The sequence below is a fragment of the Clarias gariepinus genome, chromosome 21 (genome assembly GCF_024256425.1).
Source record: "Clarias gariepinus isolate MV-2021 ecotype Netherlands chromosome 21, CGAR_prim_01v2, whole genome shotgun sequence".
Lineage (NCBI taxonomy): Eukaryota > Metazoa > Chordata > Actinopteri > Siluriformes > Clariidae > Clarias > Clarias gariepinus.
This window is the reverse complement of record NC_071120.1, coordinates 6,949,927-6,971,210: the sequence shown is the minus strand read 5'-3', so window position 1 is coordinate 6,971,210 and position 21,284 is coordinate 6,949,927. Positions and strand designations below refer to the sequence as shown.

At 37.1% G+C, this 21,284-nt stretch overlaps 1 protein-coding gene across 2 annotated transcripts; it reads left to right on the top strand.

The window, feature by feature from the left end:
- Positions 1–576: 576 nt before the first annotated feature.
- On the top strand, positions 577–19,317 carry LOC128509378 (zinc finger protein 239-like). 2 transcript variants are annotated; one of them, XM_053481097.1, is made up of 3 exons: positions 577–790; positions 4,089–4,128; positions 15,892–19,317. In XM_053481097.1, exon 3 carries the CDS (start codon positions 15,961–15,963, stop codon positions 16,795–16,797), a length of 837 nt encoding a protein of 278 aa, XP_053337072.1. In that variant the 5' UTR covers positions 577–790; positions 4,089–4,128; positions 15,892–15,960; the 3' UTR covers positions 16,798–19,317. The 2 variants fall into 2 exon arrangements, with proteins under 2 accessions (XP_053337072.1, XP_053337073.1); XM_053481098.1 differs by lacking the exon at positions 577–790 and adding an exon at positions 1,443–1,565.
- The last annotated feature ends 1,967 nt before the right edge of the window (positions 19,318–21,284 follow it).

The following is a 21,284-nucleotide window of genomic DNA, read 5'->3' as shown; positions in this document are numbered from 1 at the left end:
CTTAAATCAAACCAAAAACGACTGAAGAAAACAGACTCGGGCTCCATATTCCATAGTTTTCCAGTTTGGACTGCATTACCCACAAAGCACTGCGTTGTGGGGGGGGGGGGGCTCAGCAGAGGTCATGAGCATTTAAATTAGCATGTACTGAAACAGGTTGCTGAGAACAGAGCTAGTTTTTACCAGGTAAAAGTAGTGTTTTTTTTACACAATCCTTTTGAATTTTTAATTAACGTATAATACAAACTTTTCATTAGGACCCTAAAGATCATATTAACATTTAATGAAAAATATAATGTGTAGGACCTTTAAAATAACAAATTTATTGTCACTACAGTACATGATGCAGAAAAGATTATGCTTTTATCACATCTACTGTAGGTTAGATTTCTGAAATGCCGTACTGTTTGGATGTCCTTATCTCATGCTCTAAGCATAAACCTGGGCTCATAATAATAATAATAATATATTAAACCCCTACTGTTATACACTCCCGGACAGTAGGTGGCGGTATGCACCTGAACACATCAGTTTGCGACCCGCCAGTTAACTCAAAGAAGAAAAATAAGCGGACAGTTTATATGTGTCCTGACTCACGCTGTTCATTCGCATCAACATTTTGCTTTGATATTTTACCTCAGCATTAATAATTAACGTCAGCGTTATATATTTTCCCTCAGGTTTTACTGTGTGATGTCGATAATCGCCTCCACACTGAGATGTTACTGACGGATTTTTACAGAGACTGTTTGATGAGATGAATTAAAACTCCAAGCTTGTTGTGTCTGAGGTAAGTTCAGCTGAAAACGGGGGGTTACCTACTTGTTTTTTAAATTAATGGTTTAGTTCACAATTATTTTAAATTTCCAAACATTCGTTTTTCCGGCACAGTGTAAAATATTAGATATAATGTGTGTATGTAAGTAAGGACAGCAGTTTATCATGTAAGATACCACTTTGCAGACAATAAACAAAATGAAAGGAAACATCTTTACAAACAAATTAAGCTTTTGATAAACAGCTGTGGGAAATTTGAGGCAAGGTCCTATTTACAAATGCAAATTAACATCTCCCAAAATTATTCCAACATATCTGTGAAACTACAAGCTAATTCTTTAACTTGCACGTTTGTTTAAAAGTTTTTCCAAAACATTAAATCTTGATTCACAAACTCGGGCACAACAATCAGAATAAGAACACAACTTGTATGTAATAATATTGAAATTATGCTTTAGTTTTGTCTTGTTGGTGTGAGGTTTTGGTCGTTGAATGCAAACTTTAGGCCAGTGTTTCCCTTTAACATCAAACTTACCAGATGACTGGGATTTTGCTGCTACTGGCAAACTTGTGCAAACCAGTGGTGAACATGTTTACTGGGAGTAGCTGACTTTTCATTATTGCCAGAAGGTTTTTGGAAATGTCTCGCTAGTTGAAAACACTGGCAATTTTTGGCAAACTAAATTCTTTGCCAAAAATGAACTGAAAGCTTGCTGCAAACCTTTCATGTTTGTAATGGAAAAACAAAAAGAAGACTGTGAGTCCTTAGAAGAGCTGCAGGACACTCAGTAAATGCTAATTTTATTTTAAAACTGTGCACATTTTACCTGAGGAGTAAAAAGGGACAATATACCAAATCCTGACTTTGTTTTATGTTTACAGTAATAAAATGAAAAAAAAAAAAAATGAAATATTTTATTTGTTTGTGAGGTGTAGGCTGCACTTTTTAATTTTTGATACAATACAAATTCTATAAAATAATGAAACAGTTTGAGATTTGTCATTGTACTTATAAACAGAGTTTTTGAAGACTAAACAGGATGATCTATTAAAGCGATTATATTTGTAGATTTTGTTGAGTGTAACTTAAACTACAGATCTTGCTATAAAAAATGCACGTTTCGAGAAACGGGATCCCACGACTTGCAACGACTGTGCGCGGCAAGCTTTGAAAATGCCCTTCATTACCTGTAGGGGGCAGTCGTGTTTCAGTCTGAAGTATTGTGTCTACTGAGCCAAAAATGTTTTCTCTCTTTGGTGCCCATTGACAGCAAGCGACGGAGCTCATAAACGTGTCGAGCTCAAACTATAAATACTGATATGTATTTCTTCTTCATTTTTTTCTCTCCTTCATTTTCTTCTCTCCTTCAATGATGATACTTCTTTGACTGCGCTTTCTCCATTCAGTATTATAACTATTAGTGCTCCGAATGTATTATTATTATTGTAACGCACCCGCGCGTGTGCAAAACGACTACAAAGATGTATGATATGTTAGCCTAAAACATTATTGTTTTATTGTATTTAGCCACTTTAACTATGCACTACACCAGAATCTCTCCAGAGAGAAAGAGGGGAGAGATTCTGGTTGACTTTTTAAATGCAGATTGACCTGTATATCAACCTACATGCCAAGCGCGCGTGGACACACACACACACACACACACACACACACCTCTCCCCGCGAAAACAACGCAAGTAGCGTATATACGGTACATGTATTTGTCTTTGGTGCATTTCTGGCCAAGAATGTCTGCTTTTTTATTGATAAATCACGAGCGATTAGCAGCCTTTTGATCAAAACGCTGCCTTTTGCAAAGTGAAAGTACGAGCTGTTTCCGCATGGCAAAGAACAGCTTTATTTATTTCAGTCATAAATTCACAATCACATTCCGGCTATTATTCCCAGCCGTGGTTAAATAATGGATGAAATAATTATTCAATGCTGGACACAGACAGCAAAAAACATGATGAAAAGCCCTAAGCACTTTGTGTTCATAAAATAATATTTACTTAATATGATATGTATATTGTTTATTCATGTCTTCTGATGATGGCCACACATTTTTTACGTTTTAAATGAGATATGTTGGCATATTTACAAATCAAAACATTCACATAGTTAACACTATCAGATTATAAGGTAGCCTACTATCAGGAAATTTCAAGGCCATTTAACCCAATCATTGCCATGTCTTTCATTGTTTTGTCTCTGTTAAGACATTACCAAAACTATATAAGAAACTTATTAGGAATTTTAAAGCACGATTTTGGGAATCTTATTTCATCATTATGAAAATAATATAAAGCACATATACACACATTTAATATGAAAGATCGGTTGTTCTAGGCTAACAAATTATACACAATTCTTCATAGTACTTGTACTTGGGTTTTTGGATAAATTCCTTCCATGCGCCATTTGGTGGATATTCAGTGAGGCACAAAACATTTATTTAAATTCCCGAATGTTGCTTACGGCAAGTCGTGGCACGCCGCGCGCCAAATTGTGGCATCTCGCGGGAAACGCGCACATTTTTAATGGCCACATCTGTACAAGTGAAAACCCAACCATGACCCAGTTTACAGTGAATAAAGTTGTTTATTGAGACCTAAAAGTGAAGCTTAGATGAATGTAAATTTATTAAAGCATTTAACCATTTTAAACAAAGAATATAGTGTTTTATCATTGCCATAACACTATGAACATTTGCTCATGTGCTCAGTATGGCTATTCATGCTAACAACCTTTGAAGAGAGAAACTCCTAGTCTACAATAACAAAGTAAATACTCAACTCATTTGCTTTAACTCTAATATTTTGGCAAGGGATAAAACGATTTTGTTTTCACCAAAACCATATAAATGACCTGGAACTTCTATGTTTTTGTGGTGTTCTGAATGTTTTTTAATAACCTATATAATGTTTTTTAATAGATTTAAGGCTTTGTGGGTTTTTGAGATATCCTGCTTCTGCTGCCTCACAAATCAATAATTTTCTGGTTTGTGATGCCCACGATGTCCTATGAGTTAAACGTAGGACAGGAGCTGACAGTTTAGTGAAAGGGCTAGATGCTCTGTTTTACTGTGCTGTAGTGATCAAATGTCTGGAATTTATTGTCTACTGTACCTGATCTCTTGTTTGTTGTAATGGAGACACAAGTCCATGCAGAATTGATTGTTCATACAGACTTCCAGTTACACTACAGTTCATGGAAAACATATTCCAAAATTATAAACCTGTTAGCAGCCTAGTGGCTAGTTAATGTATAATTCTAATAATTTGTATTTTGTGTCTTTATCTGTTTGCAGGTTTCAAAAGTTACCCTGGAGGTGAGCAGCTTTTGATCAGGTAAACATAAATGTGAATGTGAAAACTTATTCCATTTTAAAAAACATTACTAAAACAAGTCCTCAATGTGAAAGAGGTATTTGTTTTACTGGATGCATCACCCTACATAGCTGTGCTGGCATCTGTGCTCTGTCTGTATCAGACTTGCTTATTAGTCTTGGCATCATTTACAGTACTATATGGACTCTCAGATTGGTTATTTGGAATCTATCGTTAAGGTTCAATCAAATGATTTAAGTGTCTATCAAAGACGTGGTGACTCTGAAAATGCCTCTTTGTGGTCTGCATGGAATGCATGTGGTGACTGGTGACAAACCAAATGTGTGTTATGTCTTATATTTTTCTTTTTTGTATCCTCGCCAAACCTTAATGACATTCTTGCTGACTTCTCCAGCAAAGCCACAAAAAAGTGTCTTATCTTCCCATAACTGTGAAGTTCAACAGATAAAGCTGGGGATTATGTTGCTCATACAAGATGAATGAGGTTTTTATAAAAAGCACAAAAATGTTACTTCTCCAGTAACATTTTTTAAATTCTTATTATTCTTTGTGGCAATGTGGAGATCAGTTGGTTCATTTGGTTTAAGTCAAGATTTCTGACAGAAGTGACACAGACACCAGAGTTGGAGATCACATAGGCGTTATCTAGTTTAACCACAGCAGGAGCATTGTTTATAAAGCATTCTTCACATGCAAGAAATAAGGGGATCATTAAAATGGTCAGTTAGGACAAGGCTATGGCAACAGCGTTTTAGGAGTGTGCTAGGTTGAAAAGAAGTGGGATGGATCTGATGAGGGGAAAATTCATAGGTAAATATGGAAGTATAATAGTGCCAAAATTTCTCAAAGCAAAATAGCAGGTTGAATTACATGAACTGAAAAAAAAACGTGTTGCAATAAATGTTTAAATTTTTCTGCATTGCAATTTGATCTGAATTGAAAAAAATCCTTAGAGCATTTACAATGTTTGAAATTTGTGCCACTGCAATTTATTGTGGTTGTATATTTCAAGTGAAAATGTAATCCAAGCATTTAAAATTCAATGCAAAAATATTCAAGTTACTAAATTGCAGTTCAAATATATTTTCAAGTGTTAAAAATACAATCTTCATTATTTTTCAATCTTACAAATTCAGGTCGACAAAATTCAGGTTGCAAAAATTCAGGTAATAAAATTCAGGTTGCAAAAATTCAGGTAACAAAATTCAGGTTGCCAAAATTCAGGTAACAAAATTCAGGTTGCATTGTAAGGATTTTTTTCAATTCAGATCAAATTGCAATGCAGAAAAATTCAAACATATTTATTGCAACACGTTTTTTTTCAGTTCATTTAATTCAACCTGCTATTTTGCTTTGAGAAATTTTGGCACTATTATACTTCCATAGGTAAAGATGTTTAGTACATCTTGAGCTATACATACACACACACACCGAACTATACTGAACTATGTTGCTGGCCAGATGGAACACAGACTCCCTCTACCAAACACTCATTCTGACATCAGTTTCACCTAACAAATTACATAGCCCATGGTCCTGGAGCAGAGGGGTAAAACGGACAAGTGTGGGTCAGATCAGGTGTGTACATTAAGCTGGAGTGAATCATTGATTTGTGTTGCACTATGCTTTTACACAAAACTGCACTAAACAAGAATTCAGTAAGCATTTAGTCACTCATCTTACAGACTGCATGTGCATGTTCTGTGTCATTTTACTAGCCTTTTAGCTTAAAGTTTAGGTATAATAAGTAACTTGTTACATTTAGCCCTTGTTCATACTTTAAGCCCGTATCTGATTTTTGGCATATCATATGATTGAAATCATCTTGAAATTAGATCCAAGCTCAATGAGTTTTTGTGTAGTCTGAACAATAACAAAAATTTAAATAAATAAATAAAAAATTTATTGATTCAGATTTTTGCAAATGTAAATGCAGGTAATCCATTCCAGCCACCCAAAATATTACCAGTATTACCAGTATTACCAATTTCCATCACTATAATTATATATTTTTTTAAAACAAACAAAACATTAAGGGAAAACAATGAATGAAGTAAAATATGTAATAACTAGACATTAAACCTCACTTAAGCTTAATTTTGGATTCCCCTTGGCAGTGACTGCTTTAAAAACCAAACCAAAAGTGGTTCCCTTTTTCTTTCTTCCATTCTTGATTACGTTTTTGTAGGGCTGAATAATTCGATATCAATATATATCGCGATAGAATTTTTTTCAATAACGGTGATACAATTTTTAAACACGTTTCCGATATTTCGATATAAAACTGAATATATGAGCCAACGGTTTTTCTCTCTTGCGCTGTGGAATTGTAGGTAATCGTCTCCCCTGCTGGGTCTTAGTGCTCGTCTCTTACTAGTATAATCAACATCAGTGCACACGTTTGTTGATCATAGTTAAGTAATGTATAAGGTAAATGAATATTTAGTACAGGATGCAAGAAGGTCAGTCAGGATGCTTGTCTTACAGTTACCCTTCCACTCTTTTCACTCACGCACGCGCACACAATGCAAACACTGTTTTATCGAAAAAATAAACAAGAAACTCTTTTATTTACACTTGATTGAGCCACACTAACGGAATCACTGCTGTACAGTAAAAATATAACAAATTAAGCTGCATTTTACCTATGAAAAGAATCGCATAAGAGCAGTGTTTCTGTGAAGAGCAAAGTGTGTCTGCGTACAGTGGTTACTCACGCGGAATGTCTATGACTGCCACGCACTCTGTCACGGCAAACAGAAACAGCCAAAATAAATCAGTCACTATTCAAAGTAATTTGTGAAATGACCGCCAGGTGGCGCAAAGGGACATTTTGCAAATGGCTGCAATTAATTTTTTTGTTTAGACAGACTCTATCTGTCTATTATTATTATTAAAGAAAACAGCACAAACAACAGCTCAAGGGCTTGTAAAAACATTGTTAAACGGTAAAAATGTCAATTCACAGACGCTTAGTGGTCCGAGCACAACGTAATAATCTTTGTATGATAAAATGACTCGTGGCATGAATCTACACGGAGCACTTCAGTTTCAAATAATCATTCAATAACATGATAATAATAATCAAAAGTAAAATAATATTGTTCTTTTTGCTCTTGACTTTATGTCCACCATTTAATAATTATTTATTTATCAATAATTAAAGCTGCTCACATTGCGCGCGCTTTCACTTTTAAAAAAATGCAGTGTTCAATCAAGTATTTGTCGCCTCTCTTTATGAAATGAAGTTGCTCGCGTCGGCTCATATCGGGAGCATTTTGATAAAAGGGGAGATTAGAAGGGAAAAAGTAAAATTGTGTACAAACAACATAGCACAATGCATGTGTGTGAATGGCCGAAATGTGGTTATGAATAAGGCTTTAAGTAAATGTAAAATGTTCTCGTATTTTCATTTTGGCTGTGAGTGGATGCGCTGTAGTAATCCACGTTTCATACGAATTACATAAGCTGATTTTTTTTTTCCATTAGTTTATATAAAAGCAGACATTTTGCTTTCTGTAAATATATTTTTTTCACGTCTGTGAGGTGAGTATACACGGAGTTTCGTTTTATTTTCTGACGCGCTCAAGTTCACAGAAACCGATACAGAATAGCTCTGTATTTCTGTTAGCTTTCATTATTTTACAACATCATAACGTTTTGTCATCATTGTGCGTGCACTTAAATGAAAGTAAAGTCTTATAAAGGCTATGTAGCCTATATAGCTTTATTATATCGTTTTTGCCCATTAATCTGACAACACCTGTTACTCACCCACGTTTTCTGATACACACAGCCAGAGTTTTCTAGCTACGCGAGTGTTACACATGATAAAGTATAAGGCTCACTGTGTTAACATTTACTTTGCCTAAATTCGATGGAACTAAGAAACCCCTGTATTTAAGTTCTAAATTTGTACTGTAATTTGTACATTTAAATTTTACATTTGTACTGTAATTTTAATACTGTGATTATGAATTCGTTTAACTACAACATTTCACTTGATTTTATCCGCTACTATGTGCAGCTCTAACAGAGCGCGGCTCATTAATCCTTGAGGGAATGCCCTGAGGCCCTGAGGATTGCCCGGAGGCGTCAGTCTATAATTATATAGCGCCACTTACCGGTAGAAGCCAGCGAACTCACAAACCCAAATGTCGCCACCGTGAGGCGTGTAAAACCAGAATTCCACATGAGTAACATCTGTATGTGTCTGTGAATGACACGCGCACACAGACACAGCAGACTGAGCCTTAAGCAGAGAGAGAAAATGGATCTTTAACCTCTAATGAGACTTGCTTTTGCTTTAAACGTGCGCTGTACACGCACGCATACAGACACAAAATAAAATGTTTTACGTGCGCACACATGGTCACAGTGTTATACCTTATGTGATTATACCAGTAAGACCCAGCAGGGGAGACAATTACCCCCAATTTCACAGCGCAAGAGAGGAAAAACCATTGGCTCAGTTGTGATCATGTAACGCTCTGCGTCAAAACAAGAAGCGCATGTGTGATACATGATACTCGGTGCTCGTAAACCAAGATCATTAAAAATCTTTGCTTGTTTTGCGGAACATTCGCAAACCGCGTTACTCGCAATCCGAGGTTTCAAATTTCAAATTAAATTTTTGTCACATACACAGTCATACGCAGTACAATATGTAGTGAAATGTTTATACCATCGCCTGTGACTTAAAAAAAAACAAAAAAACAACTAACGAAAAATAAGAGAAATGGAAAATAATAAGTAAATAAATAGCTTAACTATAAGAAGTTAGACCAAAATATAAACATTTTCAAAAATATATAAGAAATATAAAACCTGTCTGTACAAGACAAAATAAATTTAAATGCAAATAAAAAGTGGAATGAATGAGAAATGTCCAGAAGTGTGCAAATGAGCATTGTGTGTGCAAATGAGCATTGTGTGCAAATGAGCATCGTCCATGATTGTCCGGTCTATAATGTATTGGGGTGTGTGCACAGATGATTAATGTCCATGAGTATCCATTTCGGTGCAATGTTGTATAAACACATAGATGATTAGTCCTGTGTGTTATCCTGGTTGAGAGACCGCATTGCTTGCGGGAAGAAGCTCCTCCTCAGTCTCTGTGTTGGCCTTCAGGAAGCAGAAGCGCTTTCCTGACCGAAACAGAGAGAACAGTCCATTGTTGGGATGGCTAAGGACCTTCATAATCTGGTAGTTCCAGATTATAATCTGGTAGTTCCCATTCAGCTTGGCGGAAGCTGGTAGTTCCTCTCCTGCTCTGTGCCAAAGTCCACTATCAGCTTCTTTGTCTTGCTGACGTTCAGGAGGAAATTGTTCCTCTGGCACCAGTTCTCCAGATTTCCAACCTCCTCCAGGTACGCTGTCTCGTCATTGTCAGAGATCAGGCCCACCACTACAGTGTCGTTAGCAAACTTAATGATGGTGGAGTTTGTAGTGGCTATGAGTACATCAGGGGGCTCAGAACACAACCCTGGGGGCTCCAGTGCTGAGTGTAAGAGAGGCTGAGACATGTCTGCCCATCCTTACTGCCTGTGGTCTGCCAGTTAGGAAGTTGGAAATCCACATAGTCGATGAAGAACATTTTACCATAATTCCCTTTTCGAGTGTCCAGGTGAGTGAGTGGTGTGTGGAGTAGATGAGAGATTGCATTATCTGTGGAACGGTTCGGACGGTATGTGAACTGTAGTGGGTCTACTGTGTCCGGTAGTGAAGAGATGATAAAGTCTCTGACCAGCCACTCAAAGCATTTCATTACTACTGAGGTGAGGGCTACAGGGCGATAGTCATTAAGAGATGCAGGAAGGGTTTTTTTGGGACAGGAACAATGATGGACTCTTTGAAGCATGTGGGGATCACTGACTGAGATAAGGAGAGGTTGAATATCTATGTGAACACAGGTGCAAGCTGATCTGCGCAGACTTTGAAGACTGAACCTGAAATGCCGTCTGGTCCTGGTGCTTTCCTGGTGTTCACTTTCTTGAAGGCTCTTCTCACGTTATGCTCGGAGATGATGAACGCGTTTCCGGTGCTGACAGCGTTTTTAGCTGCCGCCTCGAAGCGAGCATAGAAGGTGTTCAGCTCGTTTGCCAGAGTCACGTCCACGTTTGTCATACCAGTTGTTGGTGCTTTATAGTCTGTTATTGTCCTTAGTCCCTGCCGCAGGCTCCTTGAGTTACTCTGTTGGAGTTGTGACTTTAGTTTCTGCCCGTAGCGCTTCTTCGCCTTCTTACCGCTTTCCGCATGTTGTATGATGCAGCCTTGTACAAGTCCATGTTCCCTGACACAAGTCCCGCGTTGTAGGCAGCGGTGTGAGATCTCAGAGTGTCACGAATGGTTTTATCCACCCACGGCTTTTGGTTGGGAAACATTCTCATAGTCTTTTTTTTCCTCGTTTCATCTGCTAAACACGTAAACATGCTGACGTCATCGGAGCTGTTTTGAAACATGTCCCAGTCTGCGTTATCGAGTGCGTCCTGTAACGCGGCCACCGATTGGTCTGTCCAGCGCGTGACTTCCCTCTGAACCGGAACTTTCTGTTTGAGCCTTTGTTTGTATTTTGGCATGAGGAAGATGGCGGCATGGTCGGATTTCCCAAACGGTGGATGAGATTGTGCCTTGTAGCTGTCTTTGATTGTCGTGTAACAGTGGCCCAGTGTCCTATCGCTTCTGGTGGGGAAGGTGATGTACTGATGAAAGTTTTGCGGTTTCACTGTACTGGTAATGTTATCTACATGAACTTCAAATGAAAGACGTCTTTTACTGTTGCATTTGATGGAACAGAAAGGTAATCCAAAGTTACAGCGTGATCAAAAAGCTTGCTTTAAGCTGCATGTGGTCCTATGACTAGAACTTCAGGATTAAGTAGAAGGAAGTTATCATCCAGTCTCTTATGTCCTTCACACATTGCCCAAATTTATTAAGGTACTTTTTTTCATTTGCTGAGACATATAACTGTGTCTCTGAATGTATTATGTATGAATGTTTTATGTTATGTTATGTCGTGTTTGTCGCACTGTCATTTTGTTGCTCATTTGCATGTGGACTTTGTTGTCTGTAAAAAAAAAATAAATAAGTAAAAAAATTCCATAGATGGTCTTCCTCTCTTGGTTAGATAGTTAGTTTTTGTTAATTTATGTTGCATGTAGCAGCTTGGACCTGGAGGAACGTTGTTTCACTTCACTGTGTACTAACTGTATATAGTTAAAGTGACAATAAAGCCTTCTTGAACTTGAGCTGAACCCTGTGGAAAACCAAACTTCACTTGAGAACAGGCAGAATAGTCACTATTTAAATTTACAAAATGATAACGGTCAAATAGGATCTAAGCCAGGAAAGGGAATTTCCCTTAGTATTCTTCTTCAGAGATTGGAAAATGTAGTAGAAATAATGATCAATGGTGTCAAAAGCTGCACTGAGGTCAAGCAACAGAAGCAATGAGATGCAACCCTGATCAGAGGCCAGTAGGAGGTCATTTACTACTTTTAACAAGTTCTGTCTCTGTGCTATATTAAGACCTAACTCCTAACGGATACAGTTTGGGTATGCTATTCCTATGTAGATATGAAAATAGCTGTTTGTAGTGGAAATTAGATTCTGTACACTTTGAACTGTATCAAAACAAGAGTAGAGGTTTATTTAAACAGCGCTGGACATCTGTTACACTCCCTGCAAAACATCTGCAAGAGAGAGGTAACACCCCATCCTCACAGTGCCTTATATTCTATATCCATCGTTACAACTCATAAAACACAATGTGACGAGCAACGGCAGAGCGAGCACACCAGCACACCACAGAGCTGGTTACAAGAGCAAGTTACATCTTCTGGGGCTGAATTTCTGTCAACGTTCATAGATTAAGGCCATTACTCTTTGTGCATTATCATCTTTCTTGAACGTACACACATTCCTAGTTCTGCAATTCTAACTGATTATGCAAAGTTTTAGTAAGACAATTAAAATTTTTTACCACGTGCAGCACTACTGCCTTTCCAGAATCTTAACAGTATGAAATTGGAGCATAGTACTTAGTGGACAGAGGACAGTGAAATGTCTGATAACACTTTGGGTGGGAAGCATCAGCACAAGTAAAGAGAGAAGGAAATTTACAGAAACAGGTTGAAAAATTTGATAATTTTGTGCTGCATGCGAGTCTCTATCATTTACCACCGCAAATAATGCAGATAGGTCAATATTGTGTCAGATTTGGGCTATTAGTGTAGGATTACAAATGTATAAAATGTTTAATCTAGCTTCCAACGTAAAATTATATAAACTGGAAGAGTTATGTACATTGGGTTTTACATTTGGAGGTAAAGATGGTGACATTCTAAGAGGATTAAGTCTGGTAGACCCAGGTGTCTGAGACATTAACCTGTTGTCTTTATGGACTTCCTGACCACTGGGTTGGGTCCCAAAGTAAATGTGAATGCTAATCTCAAGGCCAGGCTGTGGCTTTGTCTCTATGATAATGTGAAGGTCTAGGTGATACCGTAAGGCTGATTAGTAGGGCTGGGTGAAAAAAAGTAGATTTAAAAAAAATTTCGCCCCATCAAAGTTTGGCCAATTCATAATTTCAATTTAGATTTTTTTTTCAGTGTACATTCGGGGAATAGCTTTGAAATATAGTCTCTGAAATATTTGAGGCTCTGCAACTTGTATCTTGGATCAGCAGCATGTAGCATTTTTCTGAACCCTGGCTTTTTGATGGTGTATATGGGAACCATGTCCTTAGTGATATGAGACACCACAGCATCTGTAATTTCTGTCTATCTCTTAACTTTAATCATTCTTCCCATTCAGCTTGGTGCATTTGTCGCAAATGTTGGAATAAATTAGTGGTGCTGCCCCTGCCGGTTGCAACTGACTTTCTGCATACAGTTGAACCTTGGATTACGAGCATAACACTTGTAAACACTCGTAAACTCGCAAATTTAATTTTCCCATAGAAAATAATAAAAATTTAAATTATTCGTTCCACAGCCTGAAAAAAAAAAAAAGAAAATAATTAACGCAAAATATGAAGTAAAAATTAAAAAAAATATCCTGCACTTTACCTTTAAAGAAAAAAAAAAAAAAGTAAAAATAAATCCAGAGAGATAAGTGTTTCTATTCATGCGCGCAGGCGTTTTGTGTGTGTGTGTGTGTGTGTGTGTGTGTGTGTGTGTGTGTGTTTGTGTGTCTGTGTTTCTCTCTCTCTTGCGCTGCAGAGTGTGTGTGTTGTGTGCGCACGCGTAATTTGAGAATGTGTGAACCGGCACAGTGTCAAATTTCGCGCGCACGCACACACAACACACACAACGACAGAGAGGGAGAAAAAGTTTTTTTACCTCCTCAGACTTTCTTTTGCTACACACACGTGTTATATGAAACAGTACATGTGCGCTTTCAAACACAAAATAAAATGTTTTTACGCACGCACACGTGGTAACAGTATTATAGTAAACAGTACACGCATGCACGGATGTTTATTATACTAGTAAGAGACGATCACTAAGACCCAGCAGGGGAGACGATTACCCGCAGTTCCGCAGCGCAGGAGAAAAAAAACTGTTGGCTCAGTTGTGATCACGAGACGTAAGAGCCATATTTCATTTTTATAAATTATTTGTTGTTTATTTCTATTTCGTTAGTTAAGCATTACGCATTAAGTTTATTAGTTAAGCATTTAGTTTATTAGCTAAGCACTTACTATGATAATCATAAGTTGTACTGTGACATCATTTCGTAGTTGCATAGTTGCATGTCTATCACGCACTTTAGTTGTTAGTTGCTGTTAAGATACGGAAGTGTGGAGAACACAAGCTTTTGACCGTAATCTGCTATAGTACCGTAAGCTGAAAGATGTAGCAAATAAGATGTTGTAACGATAGGGTTTCAAAATTCCCGGAATTTTCAAAGATGGAAACTTTCCATGGGAATTAATGGGAATAAACGGGAATTAACAGGAATTTATGGGAATAAACTGGGAATTTTCAAAATTGAAGGTTGGCTCTTCTTAGGGAACTTAAATATAGTTGAGCAAAGTATATTTTAGCATAATATTGACAAAAACAAACAAATGCAATTCAAATACACTTAAAGATGCCATAGAATGTAAAACTGAATTTACCTTGGCATGGTTGAATAATAACAGTTCAGTACATGGACATCACATGTACACATGGACCACACTTTTGAGCCTGAAGGACAAAGAGTATTGAAGGCACACATTTGAGCCTGTGGACTTAACAAGTGAGGTAAGTTTTGATGATATTATGGGAAAATATGAAGAGTTTGGTTCCAAAACGCTATAAATCCATTTGGATTAATTTGAGTAAAAATGTGTTTTCTTTACCAAGAAAGTGGCAAGATGAAAACCACTATTTTCTGTTTCAAACTTTCACATAACATCTTTAGGTTATAATAACATAAAAAATTCAAATCCACATTTAGATTTTTCAAAGATTTAATATAAAAACTGATTATTTTTTCCCAAAATGCAATAAATCCATAGGGGGTCTACACTTACTTTTCTTTTTAGAGAAAGTATAAGTGATGGAAAGGCATAAGTGCAATCAAATACATCAACTCTTGTTGAGATTAATGTTTTAAATATAAAATTTTGAACATAGAAACGTTAAATGATTTTAATAACTAAAAAGAAGATAAAAATGAAACTAATACTGCCAGTAGGTGGCGGTAAGTGACTGATTTAATTTCTGAATCATATCACTCATTTGATTCGTTCGAACGGCTGATTAATTCAGGAATAAAGCAAGTTTTCCAATATGGAATATTTCCAAAATTCCCAAGCTTAACTTACCATGGAAATTTACCGGAAATTTACCGCCCCTTTGCAACCCTATGTAACGATAATTTAAGACCGTAAGCTACAGGACACAGCAAACAACTTGTGGTGACCACAGTGGATCTATGCACGAGACTGTAAAAACTGTTGAACTTTGATGTTGAAAATAAAACGAGACAAAAAATTCAACGGACTGGAGTCGTGAGTAACTAAGTGTAACAAGAAAGATACGCGTCAGAACTTGTGAATAACATGCCCGTACACTCTGTGTCAAAACAAAAAGTGCTGTGACGAAACAAAATTTATTGAAAAATCTTTGTTCGTCTTGTGGAACTCTCACAAACCGCGTTACTCACAGTCCGAGGTTTAACTGTACTGTACTTTCACTCATCTTGTTCAGCGTCTGACTTTTCAACCATTTTCAAACCACAGAGGAAACGGTACTACCTTTCTTTTGCACAAGGTCATCCTGACGTGAAGAGCCGCCGACCACCATCTATGATCTCTCTGTTGCTTATTACGTTCCTACATAGAGTGCTCTACTTTCACAAGTGAGCGGTTAATTAGGCGCGCCATCATGTGGTCGGATAATATTGCCTCTTAGTTATTCTGCCATTGGTGCAATAACAGTGTATCTAATATTTTTCTAAAGGATCGCGATACCTCGATTTAAGTGAAATGTATCGTCTTAAAACGTAAATTCTAATTAAATTTTTTTTTTAAACTAAAGGATTGCCCAGCCCTACTGATTAGATTAGCAACACTAGTCTGAACAGAGCCAAATTCAATCTGACCACTTTCACATAACATCATAGTCAGCCTAAGAAACAGATTTGTAACACAGCATTCCTGACCTTGTTAATGAATAATTAATTGAAAAAATTTTTACTTAAAATAAAAAAGTTCATATTCTTAGGTCTTGCCCTTGTGAAAATAATCAGTTTTTTTTTTTCTTCCCCCAGATAACACATTTTCCCAAGTCTTCTCTTGACCCTGATGTGTTCACTGCACCTCCAACAACACTTCAAGATATGGCCTTTAAAGGAAGTACTAAGAAAACATTATCTGGTCATCGTAAGACATATCATAAAGAAACGAAGAACCGAAATTACCAGTGCTCAGGTTGTGGGAAGAGATTTGGTTATACAAGTCATCTGAAAAGACATCAGCGCATTCACACAGGAGAGAAGCCGTATCACTGCGCACAGTGTGGAACGAGTTTTTCAAGGGCTGATGACCTACGAAAACACCAGCACATTCACACTGGAGAGACACCGTATTACTGTTCACAGTGTGGGAAAAGTTTTACTGCAGCTAGTTCTCTCCAAACACACCAGCGCATTCACACAGGAGAGAAGCCGTATCAGTGCTCACAGTGTGGGAAGAGTTTTACTGTAGGTAGTTCTCTCCAAACACACCAGCGTATTCACACTGGAGATAAGCCATATCGCTGCTCACAGTGTGGGACGAGTTTTACACAGGCATCTAACCTGCAAAGGCATCAGCGCATTCACACAGGAGAGAAGCCGTATTACTGTTTACAGTGTGGAAAGAGTTATACTTCAGCTAGGTCGCTTCAAACACACCAGCACATTCATACAGGAGAGAAGCCGTATTACTGTTCACAGTGTGGGAAGAGTTATGCTTCAGCTAGGTCTCTTCAAACACACCAGCGCATTCATACAGGAGGGAAGCCGTATTACTGTTCACAGTGTGGGAAGAGTTTTACTGTAGCTAGTTCTCTCCAAAAACACCAGCACATTCACACAGGAGAGAAGCCATATCACTGCTCACAGTGTGGGAGGAGTTTTAGACATGCATGTCAATTCAGAAGACACCAGTGCATTCACACAGGAGAGAATCCATAACACAATCACAATATGGGATGTGTTGTATGCACTGTAGTCACTCCTAAATATACTGCCTGTCAACATTTCATCAGAAGGGTCAATTTATTGGGCTGCATCAAGCTAAGAAAACAACTGAAGAGATTTGAAATTACTGGAAAAAGGATTAAGAAGCGATAAAGAAATCTAAATACTTGGAAGGATAGTGCTGAACCATCAACTTTTTGGAAGAAATATCGGAAAAAATTCATGAATTGAGACCACATAAACACTTTATAAAGTTACATGGCAAAAACAATCAACAACAACAAAAAAAGGTATGTTTAATAGTGGAAGGAAAGAAAGCATTTCCATACACATAATGTGATGACAACTCACAGGATTGGGACTAAACAGCTGTGTCTCCATAAGAAAACCACTTGATAGTGAGAACCATCAGAAAGACTTGAATTTGCTGGGGATCATTAAGATTTGACATTGGAGCAATAGAAAAAGGTCATGTGGCCTGATAATTACAAATTGATAATTCCAGAGTAATGGGTGCATCAGGGTAAGTGAGGAATCATGTAAATTCAATTAAATCTCATTTATTAGCACTTTTATACCCCTATCTCACCTACGCAGTTTAGCACGGTGGCCATAAGTACGGTTTATCATGATTCACCCGAGTTCTTGGCGCTGTGAGTGCATTTCTATCTTTCCACGTGTTTAACATGTTTAATTTTTTTGGTGGTCCTTGCGGAAGCTTGCGGTCCTTAAAGAACTTTGCGGAACGACGGCGGGCAATCGCGGCGACTCACGGTGCCTAACTGCGCATCTCACCGTGAGTCAAACCGCATAGAAGAGATAGGGGTATTAACAATGGTAACTGTCTCAAAGCAGCTTCACAAAAATGAAAAGAAAATTTATGGAAGTGTGTATGTGTGAGAAAAATGTGTCTAGATGATGAAATTGTCTCCTATATAAACCTCTGGAGGCAGTGTTGTACTCTAAAAACTGAACCGCTGGGTCACTATTGAACACTATTGAATACTAAACATTCCTGTGGTTTTTATTGACTTTTTGCCACATAACTTCACAAAGGTTTTGTGATCTCCATTTGTTCTGTTTTGTTTGCCATTGTTTGGGTTAATCTTTTGCCTAACTGCCATCTAGTGGTCTCTTTGAGGAACTGCTGATAATTTATAAAACCAGGAAGTGAGTAGCTGAGCACATGACTGATGTATATGGTTAAAATTAAATCCTTTTTTCTTTTTTTTTTTGGTAATCCTCAAATCGCATCAATCCTTGTTTTTGAAGAATTTGAAGGGCAATAGCTGTAAGTTTACCTTTGAGTGATGTATAATTTTGGTATTAATGTGTAAAGTTGATAGAATGTTGTCATTTATAAACATGATGTTATCTTAAGCCTTTTTATTTCAAATGTTCAATAGAAAAAGTCTGTAAATTAACAGCAGTCTTGTAACCTGAATTATGAATCATAATTTAAATTTATTTAAACATGTTTCAGTCATATTATTAATAAGATATTATACAGTGAAACCTCGGATTGTGAGTAACGTAGTCTGCGAGTGTTCCGCAAGACGTGCAAAGATTTTTAAGAAAAATTTAAGAAAAAGTCTTGGTTTCTTCCCTTTTCGGGTTTTAGTGCGCATCTCTCACTGATTTTCCCGACATTTCCTCAACAAAGGTAATGGTTCTGCACTATCCATCCAAGTATTGATAATTTCTTAACCTTTTTCCAGTAATGTTAAATATCTTTAGTTGTTTTCTGAGTTTCACAGCTGTGAAAACAGAAAAAAATTATATTGGTTGTTTCCAATTAGGATTTGTATTGCGTGTTTTTCCTCTTTTTTTTTTTTCTTTTTTTAGTGTTGAATTACCAGTTTTGTCTATGACACTAAAATCTCTGACCTCAGTCCTGACAGACATGTGCCTCAAACCCATCTCTGTCATCTTCTCACAGACCAAGATGCTTTCTTAACAAACTGTTTTTCCTCAGTTTTCCTTTTTTTTTTTCTCGGATTTTCTCCCTAATTTAGTCGTGTCCAATTCCTCCCTGTCACTAGGGGGCTTCCACATTAAGGCTACTATTACCACTCAGTCCGGAGGGCCAAAAACTATCACGCGTTTCCTCCAAACCACATGACGCTAGCCGACTGCATCTTTTAAAACTGCTCGCTCATTCACTGTTGGGGGCAGCGTAACACACTCGGAGGACAGTGCTATCCGCTCCTTCCGCTTGCGTGAGCCGCAGAGCTGCAATTAATGTGAGGGCACTAAGTACCTTTCATCCCTTCCCTCGCCTGCAAGAGGTTACAGCATCACCCGGTGATCGAACTTATTACTTTTTTTACTTTCTGAAATTGAGACTGTAAGACGTGCACTGTAAACCCGGATAGTACTACTTACTTTTAAGGATTATCCATGTAGCAATTAAAACCTGCCATTTGGTTATACCAGCTGAAAACGTATGAGTTTTTATAATGAGTAATGAGGTTTTCATTTAAACTGACTCATTATTATTTGAGTATTCAAAGAGACGCAGTGTCTGACATCAACATCTTAGTGGGCCTTATTATATTTAGGGCTGCAACTAACGATTATTTTGATAATTGATTAGTTGGCTGGTTATGTTTTCGATTAATCGATTAACCGAATAAAACCTAACCGCTTCTTTAATTTGATATTTCGCTTATAACTATTAAAAAAAAAGCAGGGTATTATTTATGTATAAAAATAAAAATTTTATAATGCAAAATCCTCATATAGAGTTTAATAATCTTTAATTTTGACATTTTAAACCTTAAATGAAATGTAGTATATAATATAATATATACAGTATATATAGTTTAAAAAATACACTGATATATTCAGTTGATAAGATATAAACAGCTTAAATAATGTAATTTTGTATAATAAAACTATGCATAAGTAAAACCACAGTAAATTACAAGTTAACTTTGTAGTGGACTATAAAAAAAAACTGTAGAAATGCAAAAAGCTAATAGTCACAAATATACTGTTATTTGCATTCGCTGAAAACCACAACAATCACTAAATGTAATATTCTCCTGTTATTCGCACCGTTTAATTTAACTAATCACTATTGCTCATGAGGTGATTGCGCAATGTGATGTTAGCGAGTAGCACGTGAACAGATCTCGCGCGACTGTCCCGAAGTTAGCAAACAGTTTAAACTAAAAGCACTTCAACTTTTACACGATGGAGAGATACAGTTTTTACTGACCCTGCTGACGTTTTGCCATCCGTAACACCAACATGTTTTCTTTTTAAGTGTTCGTGCATGACGTGCCATGAAAGCTCGGTCTTGCATAGCGTGCAGGTTACCGTCTTCTTAGAGGCGTTTAATGTAAATCGCTCCCATACCTTGGAGGACTCGGGGCGCGCGCTTTTTCCTGCCGGCGCTTCTGTAACCTCCATTGCGCGAGCGGCTGTGTATCTGTGTGTATTTGTCCATCTTGTGGTCGCGCGCCTCAGTGACGTGACCAGCCCAACTAATCGATAACGGCATTCGTTGACAACGAATTTCATTATCGATAATTATCGATTTTATCGATTAGTTGTTGCAGCCCTAATTGTGTTCAAAAGACCAAGATGATTGCCATGTAACAGGAAGAGGAATTTTCGTGCAAAACTAGTTAGTTAGTTAACAATCTTTTAAAATATTAAACAAATGAAAATGACTTTAGCAGACTTCTAATGGAATTCTGGACACTAAGTGTTAGCTGTTAGCTTAAGTTAGGTATGTCTGTTGCCAGCTACATTAAGGTACCTTGGAGTCTATTTAATTAAACTGCACGACAGGTAGGTATCGTTAACTTGCAGTTTGCCATATTTATAATTTTAGTTGTGAATAAACAGGCATGTCTGAGTGTTGGGTTAAGTATGTTTGGGTCATAAAGTTATCTCTAATTTGAAAAAATACATGCTAGCATACTTTTTTTTTTTTTTTTTTTTTTTTATCCAGCAGGTCAGTTTGCAGAAGGTATATAAAGTAAATGTGAACCTGGATAAAATAAAAAAAATAATAAAAATAACCTTTTTCTAAAAATCCTAATTTTTAATCCTAATAAGGCCCGTACAGTTCATCATGAGTTTAAAGAAAGATCAAAAAAGAGAAAAAACTCGCGGTGAATCATGATGAACCCTACTTACGGCCACCGCGTGAAAGCGTGTAGGTGAGATAGGGTATACCACCGCATCTCAAAACAAGTGAAACCGCATATGTGAGACAGGTGTATTAAGCATTACAACCACTCAGAAAAATACTTGATAAATTTCATCATAAAATAAAACGTGTCAAAAGAAAAGTCCATCGAGTCATGGATGATGGCTAATGATCAATGAAACATATTTTAAACAAAAAGAAGCAAGCAGCTGGACATCGGGATGTAGAGCGTAAGATCTGATACGGTCACAAAGCTCCATAATCTGTTGCCTTGGAAGGCGAAACTTAAAAAAAAATATATATATATATATATATA

Coding starts and splice junctions, on each gene's coding strand:
- LOC128509378 (XM_053481097.1), top strand. CDS start 15,961: ATGGCCTTTAAAGGAAGTACTAAGAAAACATTATCTGGTCATCGTAAG.